Here is a 23763-nt window from a genome sequence, read left to right as displayed (position 1 = left end):
ATTTATTTATACCAGGAGGTGGCACTACAGCTCAAGTTTGTAGTTTCTCCTACAGGAGCTGTCTCTTTGGGATGCACTGGGGATTGTGCAAAAGGAGCTGTCATCAGAGTGGGAGAAGGTTTGGGCTAGCACCTCAGGCTCTGGAGATGCTTGAACTTCAATTGGGGCAATTTGTGGGTTTGCCCCCTGCTGAAATCTCAAAGTGGACAGCAGGAAATCTGTTCAGGAATATCAATGCCCATTGATATTCCTGTGTGCCCCCTCCTCTCTCTTCTCCCACCCCCACCAGTCACAGAGGCCCTCATCAGAAATCTGGGTGCTGCTGGAGAGAAACAGGCCCCTGCAGCTGCAACTCACACTACTGGGCAGCACTACTTTCACCTTACACCTCCTCAGTCAGGAGTGGTCACCTCTGATGCTCCCCCAAACCCACTCCTTGCAGTGGCACTCTGGAGCAGGGACACACTTGGAGGGCTTCTCCACCTCTTCGGCCTCAAAATTCATTTCTAGGGCTTCTCTGGTGGTGCAGTGGTTGAGAGTCCGCCTGCCGATGCAGGGGACACGGGTTCGTGCCCCGGTCCGGGAAGATCCCACATGCCGCGGAGCGGCTGGGCCCGTGAGCCATGGCCGCTGAGCCTGCACGTCCGGAGCCTGTGCTCCGCAACGGGAAAGGCCACAGCAGTGAGAGGCCTGCGTACCGCAAAAAAAAAAAAAAAAAAAAATTTCATTTCTATCCCACTCTGATGGTGTGCCAGGTCCCACTGTCCAGGCAACCTCGACCTCCACAAATTCTCTAAATTCTCTATTGGCTGTGGGTATCTGCCCAGTTTTGCTCTCTATAGGTTTCCTTTTTCCTCTGATCATGGCAAGTGGGGGTGGGGCAGGCTCACCAGCTCCCTTGGTTCTGCAGCCACCACTGAAGTCCTGTCTTCCCACTTTCAGATGCACAGATGAGTTGAAACTTCCTTGGCCTCCTGGTGTAATGTACAGAGGTACTTAGGTTTGGTTATGGATGTTTACTCAGCTGTAAATCAAAGGGGAGAGAAAAAATTAGTGACTCACTCTGCCATTATGCTGACATCACTATCAATCAGTTTTTATTCACAAAGCTTAGCTGTAAAAAACAGCTCAGAGAAAGAAATAGAACATTACCATCACCCCTAGAATCCCACTATAATGCTCACTTCTATTCATTACCCTCAGAAGTAACCATTATTTCACTTCTATCACTATATATTAGTTTTTCTTATGTTGCTACGTTTGTAATGTGACGATGATGTATCTATCATTTTGTATCTGGCATCTTTTGCTCAACATTTATTTGTCCATTTATCTATTTATGGACTTTTGGGTAGTTTCCTATGGAAACTAGTGACACTGTAGACATTCTAATTCATGCCTTTTTGTGGATATTTACATGCATTTCTCTTGGGAAAGTACAAAGAAATTAGCTTGATGGGTCATAGTGTATGTATCAGTGAGCTGTTACAATAATATCACAAAACAGACACAAAACACAGAAACAATGTTTCATTTCTAGTTCCTGTGACTGTAGATTGCCTGGAATGGGTTTAATTCAGTCTGTAAACTTGTGGATCAGCCAGGAGAGGTTTGTACCTATGTCTTGTGTCTTTAGAGGTTCAACATTGGAGAATTAGCTGCTAATTAGCTTCTTGAAAATTGTTGGTGGGAATGTAAAATGGGGCAGCCACTACTATGGAAAATAGTATGGAGGTGGCTCAAAAAATTTAAAAAATACTATATGATCTAGCAATCCCACTTCCATACATTTAGCCAAAAGAATGGAAATCAGGGTGTCCCATGAACATGCACACCCATGTTCTTTGCAGCATTATTCACAATAACTAGAGGCAGAAACAAACTAAACGTCCATCAGTGGATGAATAGATACAGAAAATGTAAAATAAGCACCGAATTTCATTCTTTTGCATGTGGGTATCCAGTTTTCAAAACACCATTTGTTGAAGAGGTTTTCCTTTCCTCATTCTGTATTTTTGGCATCCTTATCAAGATCAGGTGATATGTGTGGATTTATTTCTAGGCTATTTCTTCCATTCTATTGCTCTACAAGTCTATCTTTATGTCAGGACCATACTGTTTTAATTACTGTAGCTTTGTAATATGTTTTGAAATCAGGAAATGTGAGGCCTCCAGAATTGTTTTTCTTTTTCAAGAACATTCTTGGGTGTTCCTTTGTGGTTGCATACAAATGTTAGGGTTGGTTTTTTTTCTGTTTCTGTAAAAACTGCTATTGAAATTTTTGTAGAGATTGCATTGGATCTGTAGATTGCTTGGGTATTATAGACATTTTAGTAATATTAAGTCTTCCAATCATGAAAACAGGACATCTTTCCATTAGTGTCTTTTAAAAATCTCTACAGCAATGTTTGTAGTTTTCAATGTATAAGACTTTCACCTCCCTAGTTAAGTTCATTTCTATGTATTTTATTCTCTTTGCTGTATTAAAAATGAAACTATTTTCTTAATTTCCTTTTTAGATTTTTCTCTATGAATCTATAGAAGTTCAGCTGATTTTTGTATATTGATTTCATATTGTGAAACTTTGGTCAATTCATTTATTATTTCTGACAGATTTGTGTGTGTGTGTGTGTGTGTGTGTGTGTAATCTGTAGGGTTTTCTATGTATAAGATCATGTCATCTGTGAGCAAAAATAATTTTGCTTCCTTATATCTTATTTGGATGTCTTTTATCTTTTTCTTAACTAGTTGCTCTGGCTTAGACTTCTGGTACTAGGCTGAATCGCAGGGGCAAGTGTGGGTAACTTTGCCTTGCTCTTGATCTTAGAGGAAGTACTTTCAGTTTTATACCATTGACTATAATGTCATCAGTGAGCTTTTCACCAATGCCTTTATTTTGTTGAGATAATTTCCTGAAATTCCTAATTTGCTGTGTCTTTTTATAATGAAATATGTGTTGAAGTTTGTCAGATTATTTTTCTGCATCAGTTCAGTTGATCATTCGATTTTTGTTCTTCATTCTCTTAATGTGGTGTATCATGTTAGCTTACTTCATATATTAAACCATCCTTGCATCCCTGGGATAAATCCCACTTGGTCATGGTTTATAATATTTTTAATGTGCTGTTGAATTTGATTTGCTTGTATTTTGTTGAGGATTTCTGCACCTATATTCAATCAAGAATATTGTCCTGTAGTTTTCTTTTCCTGTGAACAACACAGGTTTGAACTGCACGGATCCACTTATACACAGATTTTTTTCCAGTAAATACATACAATACTAAACTATGTTGGTTGGTTGGCTGGTTGAATCTGCAGATGTAGAACCACAGAAGTGGAAGGCTGACTATGGGACCTGAGCACATTTGTGCTTTGTTCCTATTCTCTTTCCCTGTTTTGTTCTTATTGCATTTTGCTTTTCACCTTTCCTTTTACCATGTAATATGCTGAGATTTCTAAGTACAGTTATGTTGGGTTCTTTGACTAAAAATCTATTTGCTGAATTTGAAAGTGCTCTGTAGAGTGTGGACTATCTGAACTATAAACAAATAAAGTTATACTAGCATAAAATTCACAGAATTGTCACAATGTGTAACTAGTTTGTAGAAATCCTCTTCCGGAAACTCATGTTCCTTGTTAAACCCAAGAGTAAAAGAAAAAAAAAAAAAGCAGTGCTTTTTTAATCTCTTCTCTTAAGAAAGGCTGCCCATCATAATGATCTTAAGATCATGATTCTTGAACCAGACTGCTTAGGCTGAAATCCTGTCTTTCCACTTACTAACTGTGAGATTGGACCATTACTTAAATTCTACATGTCTTACATTTATCATAAGGAAAATAAGGATAACATATATACCTTTTAGGATGTGTGCAAGAATGGAATGGGTTAACATTTGTAAATTGTTTAGTAAAATGCTATTTAAATATTTGAGAATTAAAATGTTGATAATTATTTGGTGTGTGTGGCATTCTTTAAAAGACAAATTAGGGAAATGTAGTTGTTAAGGAAAACATATTTACCCTAAATACCTTGCACTTCTTTTTGGTTAAAGCTTGCAACAACAAAAAAGTGGCTCAGACTCTCACTGGAATATTAATATATTTGTAATTACTGTAGCATTGCAGCGATGTGCCCTTTTTCATTCTTGACATTAGGTATTTGCTCCTTTATTTTTTCTTTATTTGTCTTATTAGGGGCTTAGAATTTTTGTTTTCAAATATAGGTATATACTTTTCTATTCCACTAATGTCTTCACTTATTTACTTCCTCTTACATTATTTTCTTCCTTTTACATTCTTTGAGCTTAATGTGGTGTTTATTTTTCCAAAATCATGAGATGGAAGCATAGCCTTTCTTTTAAATGATCTATGCCTTGTAGACTATATAGTTTCCTCTAAGTATGCCATTAGCTGTGTCCCAGACATTTTATGTCATTTTAAACCATTATTCAAGTCAAAAATAGTTTCTAGTCTCCATTTTGTTAGGGTTTCTTTGACCTGTGAGTTATGTAAAAATATGTTTCTTCATTTTCAAACGTATGGGGATTTTTCAGTTAATTTTTGTTATTTATTTCTATCTTAATTTGTCTTGGTTAAAAAATATTTTCTGTATGATTTAATCTTATGAAATTTTTGAGGCTTGTTATGAACCTGCACATATATGGTCAATTTTTTTTTAATGTTCCAGTGTACTTGAATATAATATGTATCTTGAAATTGTCGAGTTTGATATCCTCTGTTTCTTAAATAGATCAAGTTCATTCTGTTTTTTAAATTGCACATATATTCAGTGATTTTTGGCTAGCTTGTTTCATCTCCATCAATTTTGCTTTACACATTTTGAGGCTATGTTTTTGAATGTATAGAAATTTAAAATCGGCATATCTTCCTGGTAACTTGAATGCTTTATGTTATAAAGTACTCCCCTTTTATCACTGTGATGATTAGTTTTATGTCAACTTGCATAGGCTATAGTACCCACTTCTTCAATTAAACACTAATCTAGGTTGCAGTGAAGGTATTTTGTAGGTATGGCTAACATCTATAGTTAGCTTTGAGTAAAGGAGATTAAGCCTAATAACTTGAGTGGGCCTTATCCAATCAGTTGAAAGGTCTTAAGAGCAAAAACATAGGAGAAATTCTGCCTGTGAACTGCAACATGAGATTCTGTCAGAGACTTTCCAGTTTTCTGCCTCTCCCTCTGGATTTCAGACTTCCTAGTGCCCACAATCATATCAAATAAACCCATACCCCGATATGTGTCTATCTATCTATAATCTAGTCATATCTATCTGAAATATCTCCTACTTACTGGTTCTGTTTCTCTGGAGAATCCTGAGTGATACAGTATCTAATGATACTTTTTGCCTTAAAGTCTACACTAAATATTTACATAGCTATGCTACTTATTTTTATTTGTTTTCTGTGACGTATATATATATATTTTTTTGTGTGACGTATATTTTTATCATTTTACTTTTCAACCTTTCTGCATCCTTATATTTTGGATTTTTATATTTTAAATAACATATAAAAATGATGTTTTTAAAAGCCCAGTCTGACAATCTTTGTAGTTTTAAATTGGAATGCTTAGTCAAGTTACATATGATGTATTTATTGATATACATGATTTTAAATCTACCATTGAACTATTTTCTTTGTGATAGCTCTGTTTAGCATCCATTTTTCTCTTTTTATGTCTTCTCTTGTATTGATTAAGATTTACTTCTTAATCAGTTTTTCCATCTGTTGGCTTATTGCTTATAATTGTAACAGCATTTACCTCCTGATTACCGTAAAGATTAGAACAAACATCTGTAACTTTTCAAAACCCTTATAAATTAGTTCTCATTTATCATTCCAGAAAATGCAAGAATTTTAATAACATTTATATCTATTCTCATATTCATGCTATTGTTGTGATATATTTAATTCTATCTATCATGTATCTATCTAAATAAATAAATAAAATTTTGCTGGTATTTTTGGCTTCCATATGGATAGGCCAACATCATATTTTTTGTTTTCTCCCTTGGGCCTGATTTCAGCAGTTTTAGCCTCATGAACCATTCATTTTTAAAAATATTTTTATCTTTTATTGAATTATAGTCGGTTTACAATGTTGTACTAATTTCTTCTGTACAGCAAAGTGATTCAGTTTTTTATATATATATATATATATATATGCACATTTTTTATATTCTTTTCCATTACAGTTTATCATAGGATATTGAATATAGTTCTCTGTGCTACACAGTAGAACCTTGTTGTTTATCCATTCTACATATAAAAGCTTACATCTGCTAATCCCAACCTCCCACTCCATCCCTCCCCCAATCCACTCTCCTTTGGCAACCACAAGTCTGTTCTCTATGTCCATGAGTCTGTTTCTGTTTTGTAGATAGGTTCATTTGTGTCATATTTTAGATTCCACACGTAAGTGATATCATATAGTATTTTTCTTTTTCTTTCTGACTTCACTTAGTATGATAATCTCTAGTTGCATCCATGTTGCCGCAAGTGACATTATTTTGTTCTTTTTTATTGACGAGTAGTATTCCATTATATATGTACCATATCTTCTTTATCCATTCCTCTGTCAATGGACATTTAGGTTGCTTCCATGTCTTGGCTATTGTGAATAGTGCTTCTATGAACATAGGGGTGCATGTATCTTTTTGAATTAGAGTTTTGTCTGGATATATGCCCAGAAGTGGGATTACTGAATCATATGGTAATTCTATGTTTAGTCTTCTGAGGAACCTGCATACTGGTTTCCACAGTAGCTGTACCAACTTACATTCCCACCAACAGTGTAGGAGGATGAGTAATTCATTTTAAAGAAGAGTCGCCATTGTGTTCTCTTGGCTGTGTAATTTTAGTTTCAGTTTTCTCTATCTTTACTGTAAAGGGAACCTATTCTTGGAAAACTACATCTTTAAAAAAAAAAAGCCATAATGTAATAAGGAAGAATAGTGTGAAAACCATTCTATAATGTAGTCATTCCAATGTAATGTACTACTGAAATGTATTTTAAGTACTGACAAGCTGGATGACAGCACTGCATTTTCTTTTAATATACTGAACACTAACTCCTTTTTTTTCCTTTTGACCGTCATAAGGAACAACATGGCTTCTTCTCTTCTCTTGCTTCAGCTTCTTGTATGAGATTATAAGATCACATGATGTCTGTAAGTGACCACAGACCTGCAGAAACCCTGAAAATCTTTACCAAATGAAATCTTTTTTTTTTTTTTTTTTTTTGCTGTTCGCGGGCCTCTCACCGCTGCGGCCCCTCCCGGTGCGGAGCACAGGCTCCGGACGCGCAGGCTCAGCGGCCATGGCTCACGGGCCCAGCCGCTCCGCGGCATGTGGGATCTTCCCGGACCGGGGCACGAACCCGTGTCCCCTGCATCGGCAGGCGGACTCTCAACCACTGCGCCACCAGGGAAGCCCCCAAATGCAATCTTAATTGCATTTTGAAAGAACCATTTTCAAGGTGTTTTATCCTTTCTTTCAACTATGAACATATTCCAGAGTCTCCAAATGTGGACTGTTTCTTTATCAGTCCCTTAGAGATCAGATAAAGTAGAGATGCAGGAAAATCTTCCATAAAAATGACTCATTAGGAATATGAAGAAGAAAGAACAGTATCATTGTGAATGCACTTAAAAGACTGGGTAAGAAAAATGGAGCTAGGGGGTGAAGAGATGCTATGTTTCTAAATTCTTCATGTGCTTGCTTTTTTCTTTCTTTTTTTTTTTTTTCTATTTCAGAGGCACTGACTCTGGGTACCAGAGATTTTCTTTCATGGCTACTGAAACAAGACACTAATACGTTCAAAGAACCCTGGGGGTTTAAAGAAGGCCAGTAACTCTAATAACTAAATGATGGTTTAGGACGTTAGCCATGATTAAATTCATTATTTTAGTTCAAAGATTCAAAAGTTCCCATAAAATAAAAATGTTCTTTCTGGTCACCTATTTTTATGGTTTTTGTTGTTTCAGGCCCTTTCTGATTTCCTTAAGGCAGTAGATGTTCCTAGTAATAAATGTTTGCCAGGAATATAAACTTTCAGTTTCTTCATATGATGAATAGTGAGACTTTTTTAGTTTTATTTTTCATCAGATTACAAGTAAAGAAAGTAGAAAATGAAGCTATTCTAAAAGTGGAAGTAATTTCTTGCTGCCTGTGAGGTGAGTTGTGGTCATTGGCTATGGCAACCTCTCTAATAAATAGATGATCTGAAACTACTCAGGAGACTGAGAAGTACCAGAGGAGCAGGCTGTAAGAATGGCACCTGGCAAGTCATCTCCTGTGGAAAATTCTTGGAAGATCTTTGAAGAATACCACATAGATGAAGATGTGGGCTTTGCTCTGCCCAATCCATTGGTAAGAAAGGGCACTGTAATCTGGGCAAAAATATTTTCTTATCATGATTTACCCGGACAAGTTAACTTCTATAGAACAAATGTGGTTCAGTAATTTCTATTGAACAAGTGGATAAAGCATTACCAAAATTGGAGGCAGAGTTTGAAAAAAGGGGTCTCAACTTTCTTAAAATTTTCTACCTAGAAACTTAGCCTTAGAGGCACTTCTTACTTATCTTACACAGGCACAGAGTGTGATGAGTTAAGGAGACTACAGAAGTATTTTGGTTTAAGGCAATTGCATTTCAGAGGGTATTTTGAAAAAAAAAAAAAGTAATAAATGACCCATGAGTCAAAGAACACCCTTTGTCAGCTGATATACCTTAGATTGTATAAAGTATGTGTTCCTGCTTTGATAATGTTTTTGAGGTGGGCCACCAAGCAACTTTGTTGTATTAATATTGCTCGATGTTTACTGAGCCTAAGATTCAGGCTTAGAGAGAATTAGAGCTACATTTTTATTTCCACAAGTTTTGCCTACAAAGGGCAAGGCATTAGAGTGAATGTGTGCCTTAAAACTACATTTTCCTAAGTTATCTTCCCAAGAGTGTCATGAAAAGCATCTTATCATTAATATTGTAATCGTCAAACACCTAACATCACATTTGTTTAGCAAATTTACAAATGTTAACTTACTCCATCTTTACAATCATCCTGAAAGGTATGTATGTTATTAATCTTGTTTTCCTGATGAGAAATGTAGAATGCAGAATTTAAGTAATTATCCAAACTCACACAGCTAGTGATGGCAGAGATAGGATGTGAGCCTACTCAGTCCGGTTCCAGAGTCTGTGATCTTAAAACTGTTATCAATTATGCTACATAGCCTCACTCAAGGGAAGGAGAGATCACAAGGCATTTTTTGTTGGTTTTTTTCCCTACTCTTGGGTTTAACAAGGTACATGAGATTCCAGGAGAGGATTTCTAGGAACCAGTTACATGTTGTGACAATGCTGTATACCAGGATGTCTCTATTTGTTTGTGGCTCAAATGGATGAGTGCACACTCTAAAGGGAACCTTTAAAGGCAGCGTATATATAATTTACTCAGAGATTCCAATCTAACTGTACTTAGAAATCACATCCTGTAACTACCTTGGGTAATTCAGGCAAATCTCAAACAATTTTTTTTTCCCAGTCTAATCTTCCTCTTCGCATAATTAAGTTAATTGAAGAAAATGAAGTATGTTTTAATTTTTTTACTAAAAGCACTGGTTTACTTTATATTTGCAAATCCATAATATTCAGACTTACTTCCCCTTCATACAAGCACACAAGTGCCATAGTGCCAGGATTGGATGTTTCAAGGATGTATTTATCAATGGTACCAAAAAAAACTTTTTCAGAAACTGCAAAGCCTCATATCAAATTTATTCTTTTTTTTCCTAAAAAGTTGGTTCTTTTGGAAAATAAAAAAATCACAGTAATTATGTAGACCCCTAAAACAGATTCCAAGGGTTAAAGCAAAACCCGAAAACTAAAGCAAAACAAAACTCTTCCTGAGCTACTTAAAAAATAATGTTGCTACTTGAGATGCTTAGGAAGTTAGACTCAATATCCTGAAACAGGATAAAAAAAAAAAAGAGGTTACTTTTATTTCCTCACTGAAGATCTTTCCTGGAAATTATGTGTTCAAAAATGTCTATTTCATCTCTTATAATCTATCAGCTTCCTATTCTAAAGGAAAATAATATGTCTTCTGATTCCATGTAGATGCAAAATACATTCTCTAATCTAGCAGGAGTTGAATGGCCCTCTGTGTCCCTCTTTATTAATTTATATTCTATCATTTAGGCATCCTCTGAACCAGAAGGATATTACTGATTGAATTTTACATGTGTTAAAAGTTCTGTCCAATAAGACACTAATCTTGACACATAATAAAGTATCTCTGTTATTTTGGGGAAATAGCAATAATCAAAAAGTCGGGCATGCTACACAGTGAAATACACAACAAAGAAAATGTATCTGTATTACTAAAAACACCAGAGCACAGTATTTGTGTGGTTAGGGAGAAAAACTCAGAGCCAACAAGAAAGGTGACTATCTAGTGAATATACTGCCTGGATCTTTCATTCCTAAAAATCTGCCCTGACAGATTAAGTCTGGCCAATTATCTGCAGCCCCTGAACATGTTTGAAGTTTATGTTACATTTGTCTTTGTGTTTTATAGCTTCTTTATAATATTAACTTGGTTTTGAAGCTTAAAGCTTCACTCACCTTGGTTTCACTTTGATGTGTCCTCCATCCCCATAGTATTGGTGCTGCTAAGAGCATGTCTGGAAGCAGCTTAATGAAGAAGGCCTAGAGGAGTTGTTCAGGGATATGAGTCTCATTCCAGGGTGTGGCCTAGGCCTTTGGTTTTTATGTTTTCCCTTGAGATGTGATTATAAATATAAGATCCAGGGAGACACGTGTTAAAAAACAAAACCCAACTGAGTAAATTTTAAAGATGTCATTGGCTTCCTTCAGGGAATCATGAATCAGGCAGCGTCCCAACTAGCAGAAAGAAAGGAGGTCTCAGGAGCTGCACAAAAATGAAAGACTCCTCTAGGCAGAAGAGAGCAGGAACACGGAAGTTACACCAGCAAAAAGTGGATTGGGGTGTCAAGGTCATGTTCCTTTAGGGAATGGCAGCAGCCTGTGAGCAGATGACCTCACTACTTGTTGGCCAGGTAATCCTGAATTGACTGGTTTAAGATTCCATTTTGGGAGAGGCAGAAACTGTAATAAGTATTGTCTTGATTTGGTGACATGGGACTTAAGTTACTCCATTTGGGGCCTGTTGTCTTGTTTTTAACACCCTTTTATTTGGATTTCACTTTTACTTACTGGGCAAAAAATTAGCCTGTAATACCAAAGGAAGCAATCAACATGTATATATACAGCACCTCGTACATGTCCAGTACTGTGCTAAGAAAAATAGGATAAAAAGCATGATAAAATCCTTGCCATCAGGTAGTGAGATGTAAAAAGGGCAAGATTTTTTAAAAGCTGGAAACCCTCATGTTTGAATCACAATAAACTGTATGTACAAAACAAGTTACAAAAACTGCCCAACACTTGCTTTTCTTATTTATGACATGGAGATAACAATCAACTTTTGGGGCCATTATTATAACTAAATGAGAAATTACTGAGTAAAACTGCCTAGTTTCCTACTGACATTTAATAAATCTCATTTCTCTTCCATTCAAAAAACCTTAGCTGAAAAGAGAAAAAATAATAGCAGATAGCAATAAATTACTTAATGTGAAAAGGTATAATCCATAGGATTCCTCACTGGAGGTATAAGAATAGAATGGAATAGCCAGGAAGATTTCAGTGAAACTTTTGAAGTGACCTCTGAAAAAGAAGTAGATGAGAGGAAGAAGAAGGGCACAGAGAAGGTCCTGAGCCCTGAGTGTGCAGGTGACAATGCATGGGCTGGTGTCACTCGACAGGTAAGAGAGTGTCAGCATTGCACAGCACTGCAAAAGAGGCAAGACGGACCATCCGCGGAGGCAAAACTATTTTATGATACCTTCCACTAGTAACTCAAAGTCTTATTTCTTCTTTTCAAGGAGGAGCTACCTCACCCTTATGATGCCTGGATTTCCATTGCTAAAAATCTGCCTGAACTGATTAAGAATGGCCAACTACGTGCAGAAGTTGAGAAGGTTTGAAAAAACATGATGTTTTCTGTTTTAGCGTCTTCAAAGTGTTAACTTGGTTTTGCAGCGATCACAACATGCATTTTGAGTTGGGTCAACCTCTCTGTTTATTCTCAGTTAACAACCTTCAGCATTGACGGCCTCCAAGGACACAAGTTGCAGCGCCTTGCACATCTGGTTCTGGGGTATATCACCATGGCGTACGTGTGGGGTGAAGGTGATGGAGACGTCCGGAAGGTTTGGAGATTTTCTCATATTTCTTATGCTAACATGACAGATTTATATCCAGTTTACAGTTAATGTAAAACATTCTAAAAGTATTGTAACTGCATTTTGTGAAGCTTGGGAAATAGAATGAGTACCTTGCACAGAGGAGTTGCCTAATGAATATTTGTAAGATGGATGGATGCATGAGCGAATGGCTGCAAATGGTTCACTGGCCATTAGAAAATCAAGATACATCCTTTGTTTCCTTTCGCCCTCTACTGTTTTGTTCTCTCCATGCCCAGATTATGTCTGCATCGTCACAAATCTAAAACGTAAGGGTTTAACAAGCACTGGGATTAAGTTACGAAATGAGGAAGAGAAAATGACATTTGTTTGGTTTCACAGTGCCCTTAGGTATAACAGTTAATGTTTTGACACCCAGAAAGCAGAAGAAAGGGTGTGACATTTCAAATGTGAACGCTAAATACCGTGTTTTAATTAGGTCTTGCCGAGCAATATTGCTGTTCCTTACTGCAAGGTATCCGAGAAGCTAGGACTGCCCCCTATTCTGGTTTATGCAGATTGTGTCTTGGCAAACTGGAAGAAAAAGGATCCCAGTGGGTATGTAAACAGCGATTATAACAGGAATGAAAGGAGTGCACACTATTTGAATCAAGGGGAGTTAGTCATTGGTTTAATCTATGGCAGCGGGGCTTTCTTTTCTGCTGTTGGGGTGTAAAATGCATATGCATGTGAGAGAGGTGTCTAATTAGCATACAGTGAAGTGCACACATCTTAAGTGTTCAGTTTGATTAATTTGACTGGCTGGATAGATGGCAACGTCTGGGCTTTCAAAGCTGCCTGCTTGAAACTAAGCACTTCCTAAGCACTGAGTGATGGAGCCTGCTGCAATTAAGGGTCAGAGGCTCTCAGTGTGTATCTACAGAGGAGTATTCTAGATGTGGGAATACCACAAAATGAAATTATTTGATCTAGAAAGCTTTCTTATGGGTAACAACTAGTTTTGACTCTCCACGTGTGCTCCTTGCATATTTAATTTTTTATTTCACTTATAAAAGTCCTAAGTTAGGCGTTTGTGATGCCTACTTGATAAATATCAGAAAACATATTTTTTCTATTTTTTATCTATTGTTTTTACCTTTGCTAGATCAGTAGTATTAAATGGAATAACAATAACTCAAAAGCATTTAAGTTTTACACTGGTTTCCTTTCTCTCTTCCAATTGATCCGCTGCTTCATGGCTGTTTTCCTAAGGCCCATGACTTATGAGTGAGTATGCGATCTTTTTTATTCTAAGAATTATTTGTTATTCAAAGTAAACATAGGTGTATCAATACCCTCCAAATGTGTTCTTTTGAAACACCAATTGATTTTAGGCAAAAAGTAATTCAAATAATTGTTGAAAGAGCAAGTAGTTCTGGTCCTTAATAATTATCTATGACTGTGATGAGACTGTATCTGTTTGATATTATAGCTATTAATATATATACTTGCATATGCAGATGACACCCCACTTAAGGATGGTTTGACTTAAGATTTTTTTGACTTTAATATGGTGCAAAAGCAGTACACATTCACCAGAAACCGTCCTTTGAATTTTGATCTTTTCCTGAGATAGATACGCAGTACATAGTCTCTTGTGATGCTGGGCAATGGTCACGGCTCCCCAGCAGCCCCGCAATCACAGGATAAACAACTGATACAATTACAACCATTCTGCACCCAGACAACCATTCTGTTTTTCACTTTCATTATTCAGTAAATTATGTGAGATATCCCACACTTTATTATCAAATAGGCTTTGTGTTAGATGACTTTGCCCAACTGTAGGCTAATGTAAGTGTGCTGAGCACATTTAAGGTGGGCTAGGCTAAGCTATGATGTTTGGTAGGTTAGGTGTACTAAATGAATTTTCAACTGAAAATATTTTCACCTTAAGATGGGTTTATTGAGATGTAACGCCATCATAAGTTGAGGAAGATCTGTCAATAGATTTAATTAATATGCATATATACAAAATGCACATACACCTATGTATCTATGACTCAATGACTTCAGAGGCCAGAAATATAAATCTAATCTTTTTGACCCAGTTTTTACTATTTTGGGCCTGTGTACTGAATAGAGGCTAAGAGCTAAGGAAACAAAAGTCAGTATCATTGGAATAAGCCTGCCCTGATGAACCTGGGCTAATGTGGAGGAAAGAAGATATATGAAAATTATGCAAATTACTATATGATTAAGAGAAGGATTAAGAAAGTAAAGTGCTAAGAGTTCTAACCAAACGAAAGGCATGAGGGAAGAATCCTTATAACAAGTTATTGAAGCTGAGTCCTGAAGAGTGACTAGGCATCAGTTAGAAGAAGGAAAGCCTGAGCATGTTCACAGTGGAGAAAACAGCAAGAGTGAGGGCTTTGAAGTAACACAAATCTTGGTGCATTTCAGAACCGAAGGAAGGCTAGTGTCGCTGACGAATGATGAAGGACGAAAGTAATAGTACAGGAAACGGATGAAAAACTAAAAATATTATGTAGGACTTTTGGCTCTGATATGGGGTTTAAACAGTATCTTAAATGGGAACCTATGGAAGGTTTTCAAATGGGAGAATGATATCAGCAGTCCCATTTGACAGATGAGAACGCTGAGGCTGAAACTGTTGAAATAATCTTATTCAGGCTCACACAGCAAGTGGTCTGGGTTGAGACCATAAATTTAACTGCCATGAAACTCAGATATATACAGATACTGAGACCACGTTTGCATCAATGCAAAACTTCAGTGAAAAAGAAAATAGGGGGTAATCAGTTATTTGAATTTCCCAGTCAATTCCTTTGTTAGGCAGATAAATCACTGAGAAATTGAATCAGGCTCACAGATAAAAATATGGATATGAATACACTTATTTAAGCCAAAATTCTACTTTTAAAAACCATACCTCACAGATATCTCTATAAACATTGAGCTTATATATATATGTATATGTATGTGTATATATATATATATATATATATATATATACAGTAATACACGTGCATGTGAAAAACTGATGGGATAATAGATAAAGAACTAGTCTTAAAGTTTTTAGTTTCAAGTTCTAGAAAGGAATTTCAAGTCTCAGCTTAATCTACTGTTAATTATATGACCTTAGACAATAGACCTAACACTACTACTCCTAACTACATAATGGATATAGTAAAACCTGCCATACTTATCTCACAAGATTATTTTGAAAATGTAGGATAAATAAAAAGACTTGAAAACTAATAAATATTCAACAAATATATCAATATTTTTGTTAAATTCTTTTCTTTTCAGTGTTTTTGTTTTATATTTTTCTAAATTCTTGACTTCCTGGATTACTTTTCTTAGGAACATGGACATCCTATTCTCGTTTCCTGGTGGGGACTGTGGTAAAGGGTTCTTCCTGGTCTCTCTGGTGGTGGAAACAGCGGCGGCTTCTGCAATCAAAGTATGTCAGTCTATCCTGGAAAATGTGTATCTTGATTCACATAAGCAGAGCAATCACTTAGTAGCTGAACTGTATTCTGCATGAAATAACTTTATCCTGATTGAATAGAGCATTTGATGACTGAATTGGAGACAAGGGATCATCTGGAAGAAATAAATATTTTATTTGGTTTTGTGTGTTACCTAAAAGATAAAATGTAGGAGCTATATATTTAGAATAAAATTTGAAACCCCAGGAAGAGAGAAGTATTCTCAATGAAACTTGGCATTGGAACTCTATCACACAGTGACATAAATCTAACGGTTTTGTCCCTCAGAAATAGAAATATATAGAATTATATAAACTTATCTCTAAGTGATAAGTGAATAAAGACAAATCCAAGCTTAATTAAATATATGGAAATTAGTCAAACAATCAGACGGTACTCAGCCCAAGAAAGAAATGGACATATGAAATTTAATTGGGGGATTAAGATTTGGGAGAATTCTATTCTATGCCAATATTTAGTGTTAGGAAATCTTAAGTGTTTGTTTTCTTTTTTTTTTTTTTAAAGGTGATCCCCATTATATTTAATGCAATACAACGTGAAGACCCAGACACTTTGCAAAAGGCATTGCTTGATATAGCTTCTTGTCTGCACAAAGTCCTTGAAATGTTTCACCAAATTCATGGCAAGTGTTATATGCCTTACAACATGCCAGGCCACAGTCAAATGTTTCTAGTTATCTAAGATGTAGAGAAAACAGAAGCAAAACCAACTCTCACATAGTGGGTGTGTTTGCGCTTTATTTTATCTCACTAAATCATTATACTTTCCATATGGCAGGTTTTATTATGTCCATTTTACATATAAGGGAATCTAAATTTGGAGGGATAAGATAAATGACTCAAGATTACATAAGTAGTAAATAGTGAAGCCAGAATTCCAAGCTAGGGCTATTTACCTCTAAGGAACATCCTTGTCTCTCACTAAGAACTGTGGAGAAACTTACCAAAAGTACAGGATGTTTTAAGTTCTGAAAAACTTAGCTTTTGCTTGATAGGAACCATCTGCGAATTCTGCTTTTTCACAAGCTAACTAAAACAGGAAAAAAAAAAGAAAAATAGAAAAGCCATTGAGCTCAAAAGTTATTGCAAATTAACAGCTAAAAACCAGCAATAACCAAAAGAGTATAGAAACAAGGATTTGCAAAAGGAAATGCGCCCTACTGGGATGCTCCTAACACATATGTGACTGTGTATCACTGGGCTTTGGCAAGAAGATAGACCTTCAAACCAAAGACATTAGCAACCTTTGGGGAGGGACACCCGTTGTCCACAGGGCTCCTGGAGGTTTTGTTTTCAGTTTTCTTTTTGTTTCGGCTTGTTGCTTTCTTTATGTAAGTAATTTATCTGTTGTATCAGATAAAATTATCTGTTGTATTTTATCTGTTGTATCAGTAAACCCATGAAGTAGCCTTAAGTAAATATTGGCAGCTTAATAGGTCTCTGAGGATGAGTGGTGGCGGGCCCAGGCTCTTTGTTACAAGCTGTGTGTTAGCCCCAAGGTAGACCCTGTTCAGTGGACACAGGTGATGAGAATGGGCAAGTGAGGGAGAGCTTGTCCTCAGGGAATTTCTCTGCACAGGCCGACTTAACGCCTTTCTCATATCCTATGCTGAAATCCATGATCACTTGTTTATAACACCTTGATTTTTCCCAATCTATCTGATGCTACCTAATTAAACATATCTCATCTTTTTTTCAGAATATGTGGACCCAAACCTATTTTTCAATGTTCTTCGCATATACTTGTCTGGGTATGTAGCCTTATGCTTGAATCTGTTTTCTCTTAGACAATTAACGTAGAGAAGACAACGTTTCCACTGATGGTCCTACTATAAATCCAGTTTAAGAATCAATTTATATCCTAAAATACACATTGTAAGAAACAACAGACTGTTCTCTGGGTTATTACTTGGCCAGGCATACGCTGGAGTATGGACCGGAAAGCTAGTCATTTTAAAGAGAGTGGAATAACTTTTGGTAGTGCAAACGTAAGGTTTCATGCATAGAATATGTCAGATTTGCTCAGAACCGTATTATTTATTATTCTCATGCATGAACATGAGTAGAAGGGAGAATGTGGAAGAAGTATAATGAAATCTATCTCATTTCACCTTCCATTCATCCTCTATTGCAAGATTTGACATATGAAAATTTGGCAATTCATAAAATAACAATTATTCTTTCCTTCCTGGTTTAGTTGGAAAGGCAACCCTTTGCTGTCAGAGGGTCTGCTGTATGAAGGTGTCTGGGACACCCCAAAGAAGTTTGCCGGAGGCAGTGCAGCCCAAAGCAGCATCTTTCAGTGCTTCGATATTCTGCTGGGCATTCAGCATACTATTGGTGGAGGTGAGTGGCAAATGACAAATAATCATCATCTCTTATGCTAATAGAAGGGTATCTAAAAAGTACTTTCCCATCAGCACCTTATCTGAGCTTATCTGATGCTTTTAGGAGAACAGTAGGGACTTTATTGCAATCATCCCATTTCACAGATGAAGAAGCAGAAACTTAAAGAGGATAATAGCCAGGCTCCCTGTTAACGAGCTAGAAAGCAGTGAAGCCAGAACTTAGACCAAGTTCAACACTGTCTTGATCTTGACCTTTGAACGTGTCTATGAGGTCTGATTGACTGTGGTGAAGCCAATATCGCATGTTCTGAAAATGTAAGACCAGATTCAGAAAAAGAAAGTCTCCTGCAAATGAGATAAGACCATGAGTTGAAACTGGGGAGTGGAGAGGCTTGGCACTGTCTAGTTCCACCGTCCTACTGCCTTGGGGGTCCCGGGGCAATGCCTGCACCAAAGTTTAAAGATGAGCCACACTCATTATATTCCTTCTAGAGGATTAAGGGGGCAGAGGAAGAAGCTCCAGGAAGAACTTCTTTCTACTTTTCTTTGTCTTCCTAAACTTCTATTGAATAGTCAGAGGGGAAAGCTTTGGGCCGCATGATAATACGCTTTTTCCTGAGCTCATTCACTTATTTAAAAATGATCCCTTGGGCTTCCCTGGTGGCGCAGTGGTTAAGAGTTCACCTGCCGATGCAGGGGACACGGATTCGTGCCCCAGTCCGGGAAGATCCCACATGCCGCGGAGCGGCTGGGCCCGTGAGCCATGGCCGCTAAGCGTGCGCGTCCAGAGCCTGTGCTCCGCAATGGGAGAGGCCACAACAGTGAGAGGCCCGTGTACTGGAAAAAAAAAAAAAAAAGATCCCTTATATTCTCTTGGATTCAGCAACATGATCTGTCAGGTATAGTACATATACTCTGTCCTTCTTAGAAGGATCAAATCCAGTAGGAAAGTGAGAAAGAAAGCAAAACAAAAATATTTAAGAGTTTAGTTCATGTGGTTTTCAGAATTAAGTATGTTTTACAATAATTACCTTTACTAGTAGCGAGACTAGTAGGATGCTAACAAGATGGTTGTAAATGCATGGCCGCCCGCTCCGACCTCACTCTGCCCTTCTTCCCTGGATCGGAGAATGCTTTGGCCTTCTTACTAATCCATCTTTGTTTTTAGTTTCTTCAGACTCTGCTGCTAAATTCCTCCAGGAAATGAGAACATATATGCCATCAGCTCACCAGAACTTTCTTCGCTCGTTAGAGTCAGGCCCCTCGGTCCGTAAGTTTGTCCTTTCAAAAGGTGATGCTACCCTGCAGGAAATTTATAATGAATGTGTGCAAGCTATGGTCTCTCTGAGAAACTACCATTTGCAAATAGTAGCTAAGTACATTGTGATTCCTGCAAGCCAGCCATCCAAGAGAAAACAAACCTCGGAAGAGCCTTCAGAACCAAAAAGTAAAGGAACTGGAGGCACCGATATCATGGAGTTTCTAAGGACTGTAAGAAGTACAACTGTGAATTCCCTGTTGAAGGAAGATTAATGTAATCCAAGAAAGTGCTTATATTGCTACCCACATGTGGTAATGTCACTTCCCATTATATCAGAAATAGCATTAACATTCATAACTTGAGGAGAGGAAAATAAAACTCATGTCCATTAAAAAAAAACCCCGCACATGGGTGTTTATAGCAGCTTGATTCATAATTGCCAAAACTTGGAAGCATGAAATAAACCAAGGTACCCATCCTTACAGTAGAATATTATTCAGGGCTAAAAAGAAATGAGTGATCAAGCCATGAAAAGACCTGCAGAAACATGACATGCATGTTATTAAGTGAAAGATGTCACTCTGAAAAGGCTACAGACTGTGTGATTCCAACTATGTGACATTCTGGAAAAAGGTAAAACCATGGAGGCAGTAAAAGGATCAGTGATTGCCAGGGGTTAGGGCAGAGGGAGTGATGAACAGGAGAAGCACAGAGGATGTTTAGGGCAGTGAAACTATTCCGTATGATAGTATAATGGTGGATACATGCCATACATTTCCCAAAACCCATAGAATGTACACCACCAGCAGTGAACCTTAATGTAAATTGTGAACTTTGGATGCTCATAATGTGTCAATGTAGGTTTATCAGTTGTAACAAGGGTACCATTCTGGTGTGCAGAGCTGTGCGTGCGTTGGGTAGAAGATACATGGGGACTCTGTACTTTCTGTTCAATTTTGCTATGGGCTAAAACCGATCTAAAAAAAAATGTCTGTTAAAAAGAAAACTGCTCTGTGGCCTTCAATAATTCACTTACCTCTCTCGTCTGTTTTCAGACATCTAAAAATAATCAGAGATAAATAGATTTAGATGCTTTGCAGCTATGATTCAATCCTGTATGTGATCTGCAAATTCATCCACAAAAAGAATCAATTGATAGGCTACGTTAATCTATGGAAATTTTAAACAACATGCGTTCAAAAGTAGAATAGCTCTTCTATTTCTTTCAGATCATAAAGACAATGATTTTGATGTAACAGTTATTTTATATATCTATAATTTTTAAAAGTTTACAATGCGTTTTCCCTCAATGGCATTTTTTTTCCTGTCTATAACACTGTTGGTAAGTCAGAACAGGAATCATGTTTCTTATTTTTTGCTGGTGGTTTTCTAACATGGTGGAGGCGCGGTGAATGAGTAAAGGGCAACACCAGGAAAACTTGTCCTTTGAAGAGAGTGTCGTTCGAAGAGTACACATAACAGCCTGCCTAATTCTCCAAGGATAGTCAAAGCCTCATGGACCCTGGGAAGATCTCCAATGATCACGCCAAAACAACCACTTCCCACCCGTATCTATTAGAGACCCACTAGTTTAGGCCATTACCCAAACCACCTGAACATAGGGAATTCTCTCTCAACTCTGTCTCTGTCCCCACAGATTTTTTATTCTCTTTCAGTACATGTCGCTTTTCTCATGTCGTGATCATGGCTGTGTGTGTGTGTCTTACTTCACCTGCTAATTTGTCAGTTCCCTGTAGAAAAGATCCATGGCTTTCTCATTTTTACGTTACGGCACTTAGCAGTGTACTTAAAATATCATCCGTTAAGAGAAGAAATACATTTGGCCCTTGAACAACTTGGGGGTTAGGGACACCAACCTTCCCCACAGTGAAAAATCCGCATATAACTTTTGATCAGGCCTCTGTACACGTGGTTCCTCAGTATTTGAAATTCGCCTCCTGGGATTCAACCCTAACCCTAACCCTAATCCTGACCCTAACTGCGGAACACAGTAGCACTGCAGTATTTAATATGGAAAAGAGTCCACGTGTGAGTGGACGCATGCAGTCCAAACCCATGTTGTTCAAGGATCATTTGCAGATAAATACTGCGTTGACTCAAGTATTGTTTCATTAACCGGGTTAGACCTAACCCTGTAAGCACCAGAATCTCTGCTCTAATGACTCATTTGTTCAATAACCGTTTAATAAGCAAACCTAGGATGCTACTTCCTGAGCTAGATAGTAGAAAGATTAAGGGCACCAACCCTACCTTCAAGGAGCCCACTAGTGGAGAAATGGACAAATGGATTGTTTCAACACAATGAAATAAGGGCTATATAAACATAAGCAGACAGTTTAGCAGTATAGAGTCCCCAACCCAGACTAGAGGGCAGCAGAGGGGGTGGGGCTTTCCATGGACAAAGCAGGGAAGGGGAGGGTACTGAAAACAGTACGTGGTAAGAATAGATTTTCCTAGTTGAGGCAATACATGAGATGAGTTTTAAAGGGTGATTACTGTACAATATGCAAACCAAAGGCCAGAAAATTCCAGGAAGAGGAAGAAGGGTTTTCAAAGGCTAGCAGCTCAACAAGGTCTATTGAGGAAGACACAGAGCTCAATACGGCTGAAGCATTAAAGAATAAAAAGGGCCATGCGATAAAGGAGTTCCAATTTATCCTGAAAACAGAGGGAATGTTTTTAAGCAGAGAAATGACTTTATTATATTCATCTATTTGAATCATATTTAAATGAAGCATTGCCCATTGTAAAGAAATATGCATTTAAATGACTGGTAGTATTGGGGGAAAAATAGAAGGGGTGGGATAAAATGGGGAGTGATAATGAAGGCAGGGGGATGAGTTTGGAGGTTGTAAAAGGAATCCAAGCCTGCAACGATGGGAAAGTATCATGGGCTTAGATTTGAGGCAAAGAGATCAGTTAAGGATTGGAATATATACTCTACCAATAGTAAATGGTGAGGAGTTGAAAGCAATGGCAGTGGCATTGGAGATCATGGAAACATAAGAAATATCATGGCAGTAGGAGTGGCAGGACTGGTGTTCTGTTGGATGCGATAAGGGATGACTTTTAGGCCTCTAACGATCAGCTACGTCAACAGAGTTTACTAGGACCAGCCCATGCTGTCAGGTAGGGTCTTGCGTGCAGGAGGGCCCACACTTGGCTTCATACTCTGCTGTCACTGTCTTGAAATTCTGAATAAGTTTGAACAAGGGTCCTTACATTTTTATTCTTCTCTGCGCCCCACAAATTATATTGCCAGTTCCGAAAGATACCATTCACCAAGACACGGCATCGATGGGGGAGATGAGCTTGGTTCTTATTATCAGAGAATAAGTAATAAGTAAGCCTTGGATTTGTTGCTTGGCAGTGGGCTGTCTGCTCAAGAGCTTGAACTAGTGGCTGGAGGTTTTGTAAGCATTTGCCCTGGTCTTAATGGAAGGTGTCTAGTCTATGACTGATGTGTTAAGGTATTTCTTATGAAGCGTCTACAGAGCAGTTGAGCAAAGATGTCTAGTAGATGATAGGAGAGACCCAACTACAAACAAAATGTTGGGAGTCCTTAGCCTAGAGATGATGGCTAAAGTCTTTGAACAGAGGCAATTACCCAGCGAGAGGGAAGTCAGGACCTGAACTAGGGAGGGCACCAATGGTAAAGTGTAACCAGAACAATGAGAGAGAAAAACCAGAGAAGGGAAGCCATGCCTCTAGTGGTTAAAAGTGATGACTTTCAAGTCAAATGGCTCCAGCCCTGACTCTACCACTTACAAAAAGTATGACCTTGGGCTCTTACTTAACTTTCCCAAGCTGCGGTTTCCTCAGTTGAATGATGGGGATAATAATAGCACCTAACTCACAGGGCTGTTGTGAACGTTAGGTAAGTTGCTCCATGGAAGATGCTTACCATAGGACTTGGCACAGAGGAAAAAAATCAGTGAGTGTTAAGTATCAGTTTTATCTTATTAGTTTTAAGTATAGTGCAACCAGAAGGAATACGTGTCATAGGAGAGGTCAAAAAGAGAAGAGAGTTAAAAAAAAAAAAAGCAAAATGCCAGATGCTTGAACAATTAGAAAGGACTAGAAATTCCCATTGAATTTATGAACAAAGGTATAATTAATGAGCTGTACCAGATTAACCTCAGTGTACCAGTGCTGTCTGGGCTGATTGCTTTTGACAATTCAGATTTGGGACTTTATCAATTTGAAACTAAAGCTGAGTATATCTGAAATCACACACAGAAAAATTTCCATTGTGAATGTTTTTCTTTCTTTTTTGAATATTTCTTGGTACATTTCCAAAAGGCCCT

General features: G+C 37.6%; 1 protein-coding gene across 2 annotated transcripts; it reads left to right on the top strand.

Moving 5' to 3' along the window:
- The first annotated feature begins 8270 nt into the window (after positions 1 to 8270).
- On the top strand, positions 8271 to 19857 carry IDO1 (indoleamine 2,3-dioxygenase 1). Of its 2 annotated transcripts, none has more exons than XM_029226499.1 (10): positions 8271 to 8391; positions 11992 to 12087; positions 12199 to 12318; positions 12791 to 12909; positions 13564 to 13578; positions 15679 to 15778; positions 16332 to 16449; positions 17526 to 17577; positions 18024 to 18172; positions 19343 to 19857. In XM_029226499.1, the coding sequence occupies exons 1-10, from the start codon at positions 8293 to 8295 to the stop codon at positions 19705 to 19707; spliced, it is 1233 nt and encodes a 410-aa protein (XP_029082332.1). In that variant the 5' UTR covers positions 8271 to 8292; the 3' UTR covers positions 19708 to 19857. The 2 variants fall into 2 exon arrangements, with proteins under 2 accessions (XP_029082332.1, XP_029082333.1); XM_029226500.1 differs by having other exon boundaries at positions 8279 to 8391; positions 19352 to 19857.
- Positions 19858 to 23763: the final 3906 nt, after the last annotated feature.

The sequence above is a fragment of the Monodon monoceros genome, unplaced genomic scaffold (genome assembly GCF_005190385.1).
Source record: "Monodon monoceros isolate NGI ecotype Baffin Bay Population unplaced genomic scaffold, NGI_Narwhal_1 Super_Scaffold_17, whole genome shotgun sequence".
Classification (NCBI taxonomy): Eukaryota; Metazoa; Chordata; class Mammalia; order Artiodactyla; family Monodontidae; genus Monodon; species Monodon monoceros.
Note: the sequence above shows the minus strand (reverse complement) of the source record. Positions and strands in the feature narration are given on the sequence as shown.

Bases quoted from the DNA above. Each gene is read 5' to 3' on its own strand.
- IDO1 (XM_029226499.1), top strand. From the start codon at position 8,293: ATGGCACCTGGCAAGTCATCTCCTGTGGAAAATTCTTGGAAGATCTTT. The intron at 8,392-11,991 runs GTAAGAAAGGGC...CTTCTTTTCAAG, and splicing joins TTGCTCTGCCCAATCCATTG to GAGGAGCTACCTCACCCTTA. The intron at 16,450-17,525 runs GCAAGTGTTATA...TCTTTTTTTCAG, and splicing joins AATGTTTCACCAAATTCATG to AATATGTGGACCCAAACCTA.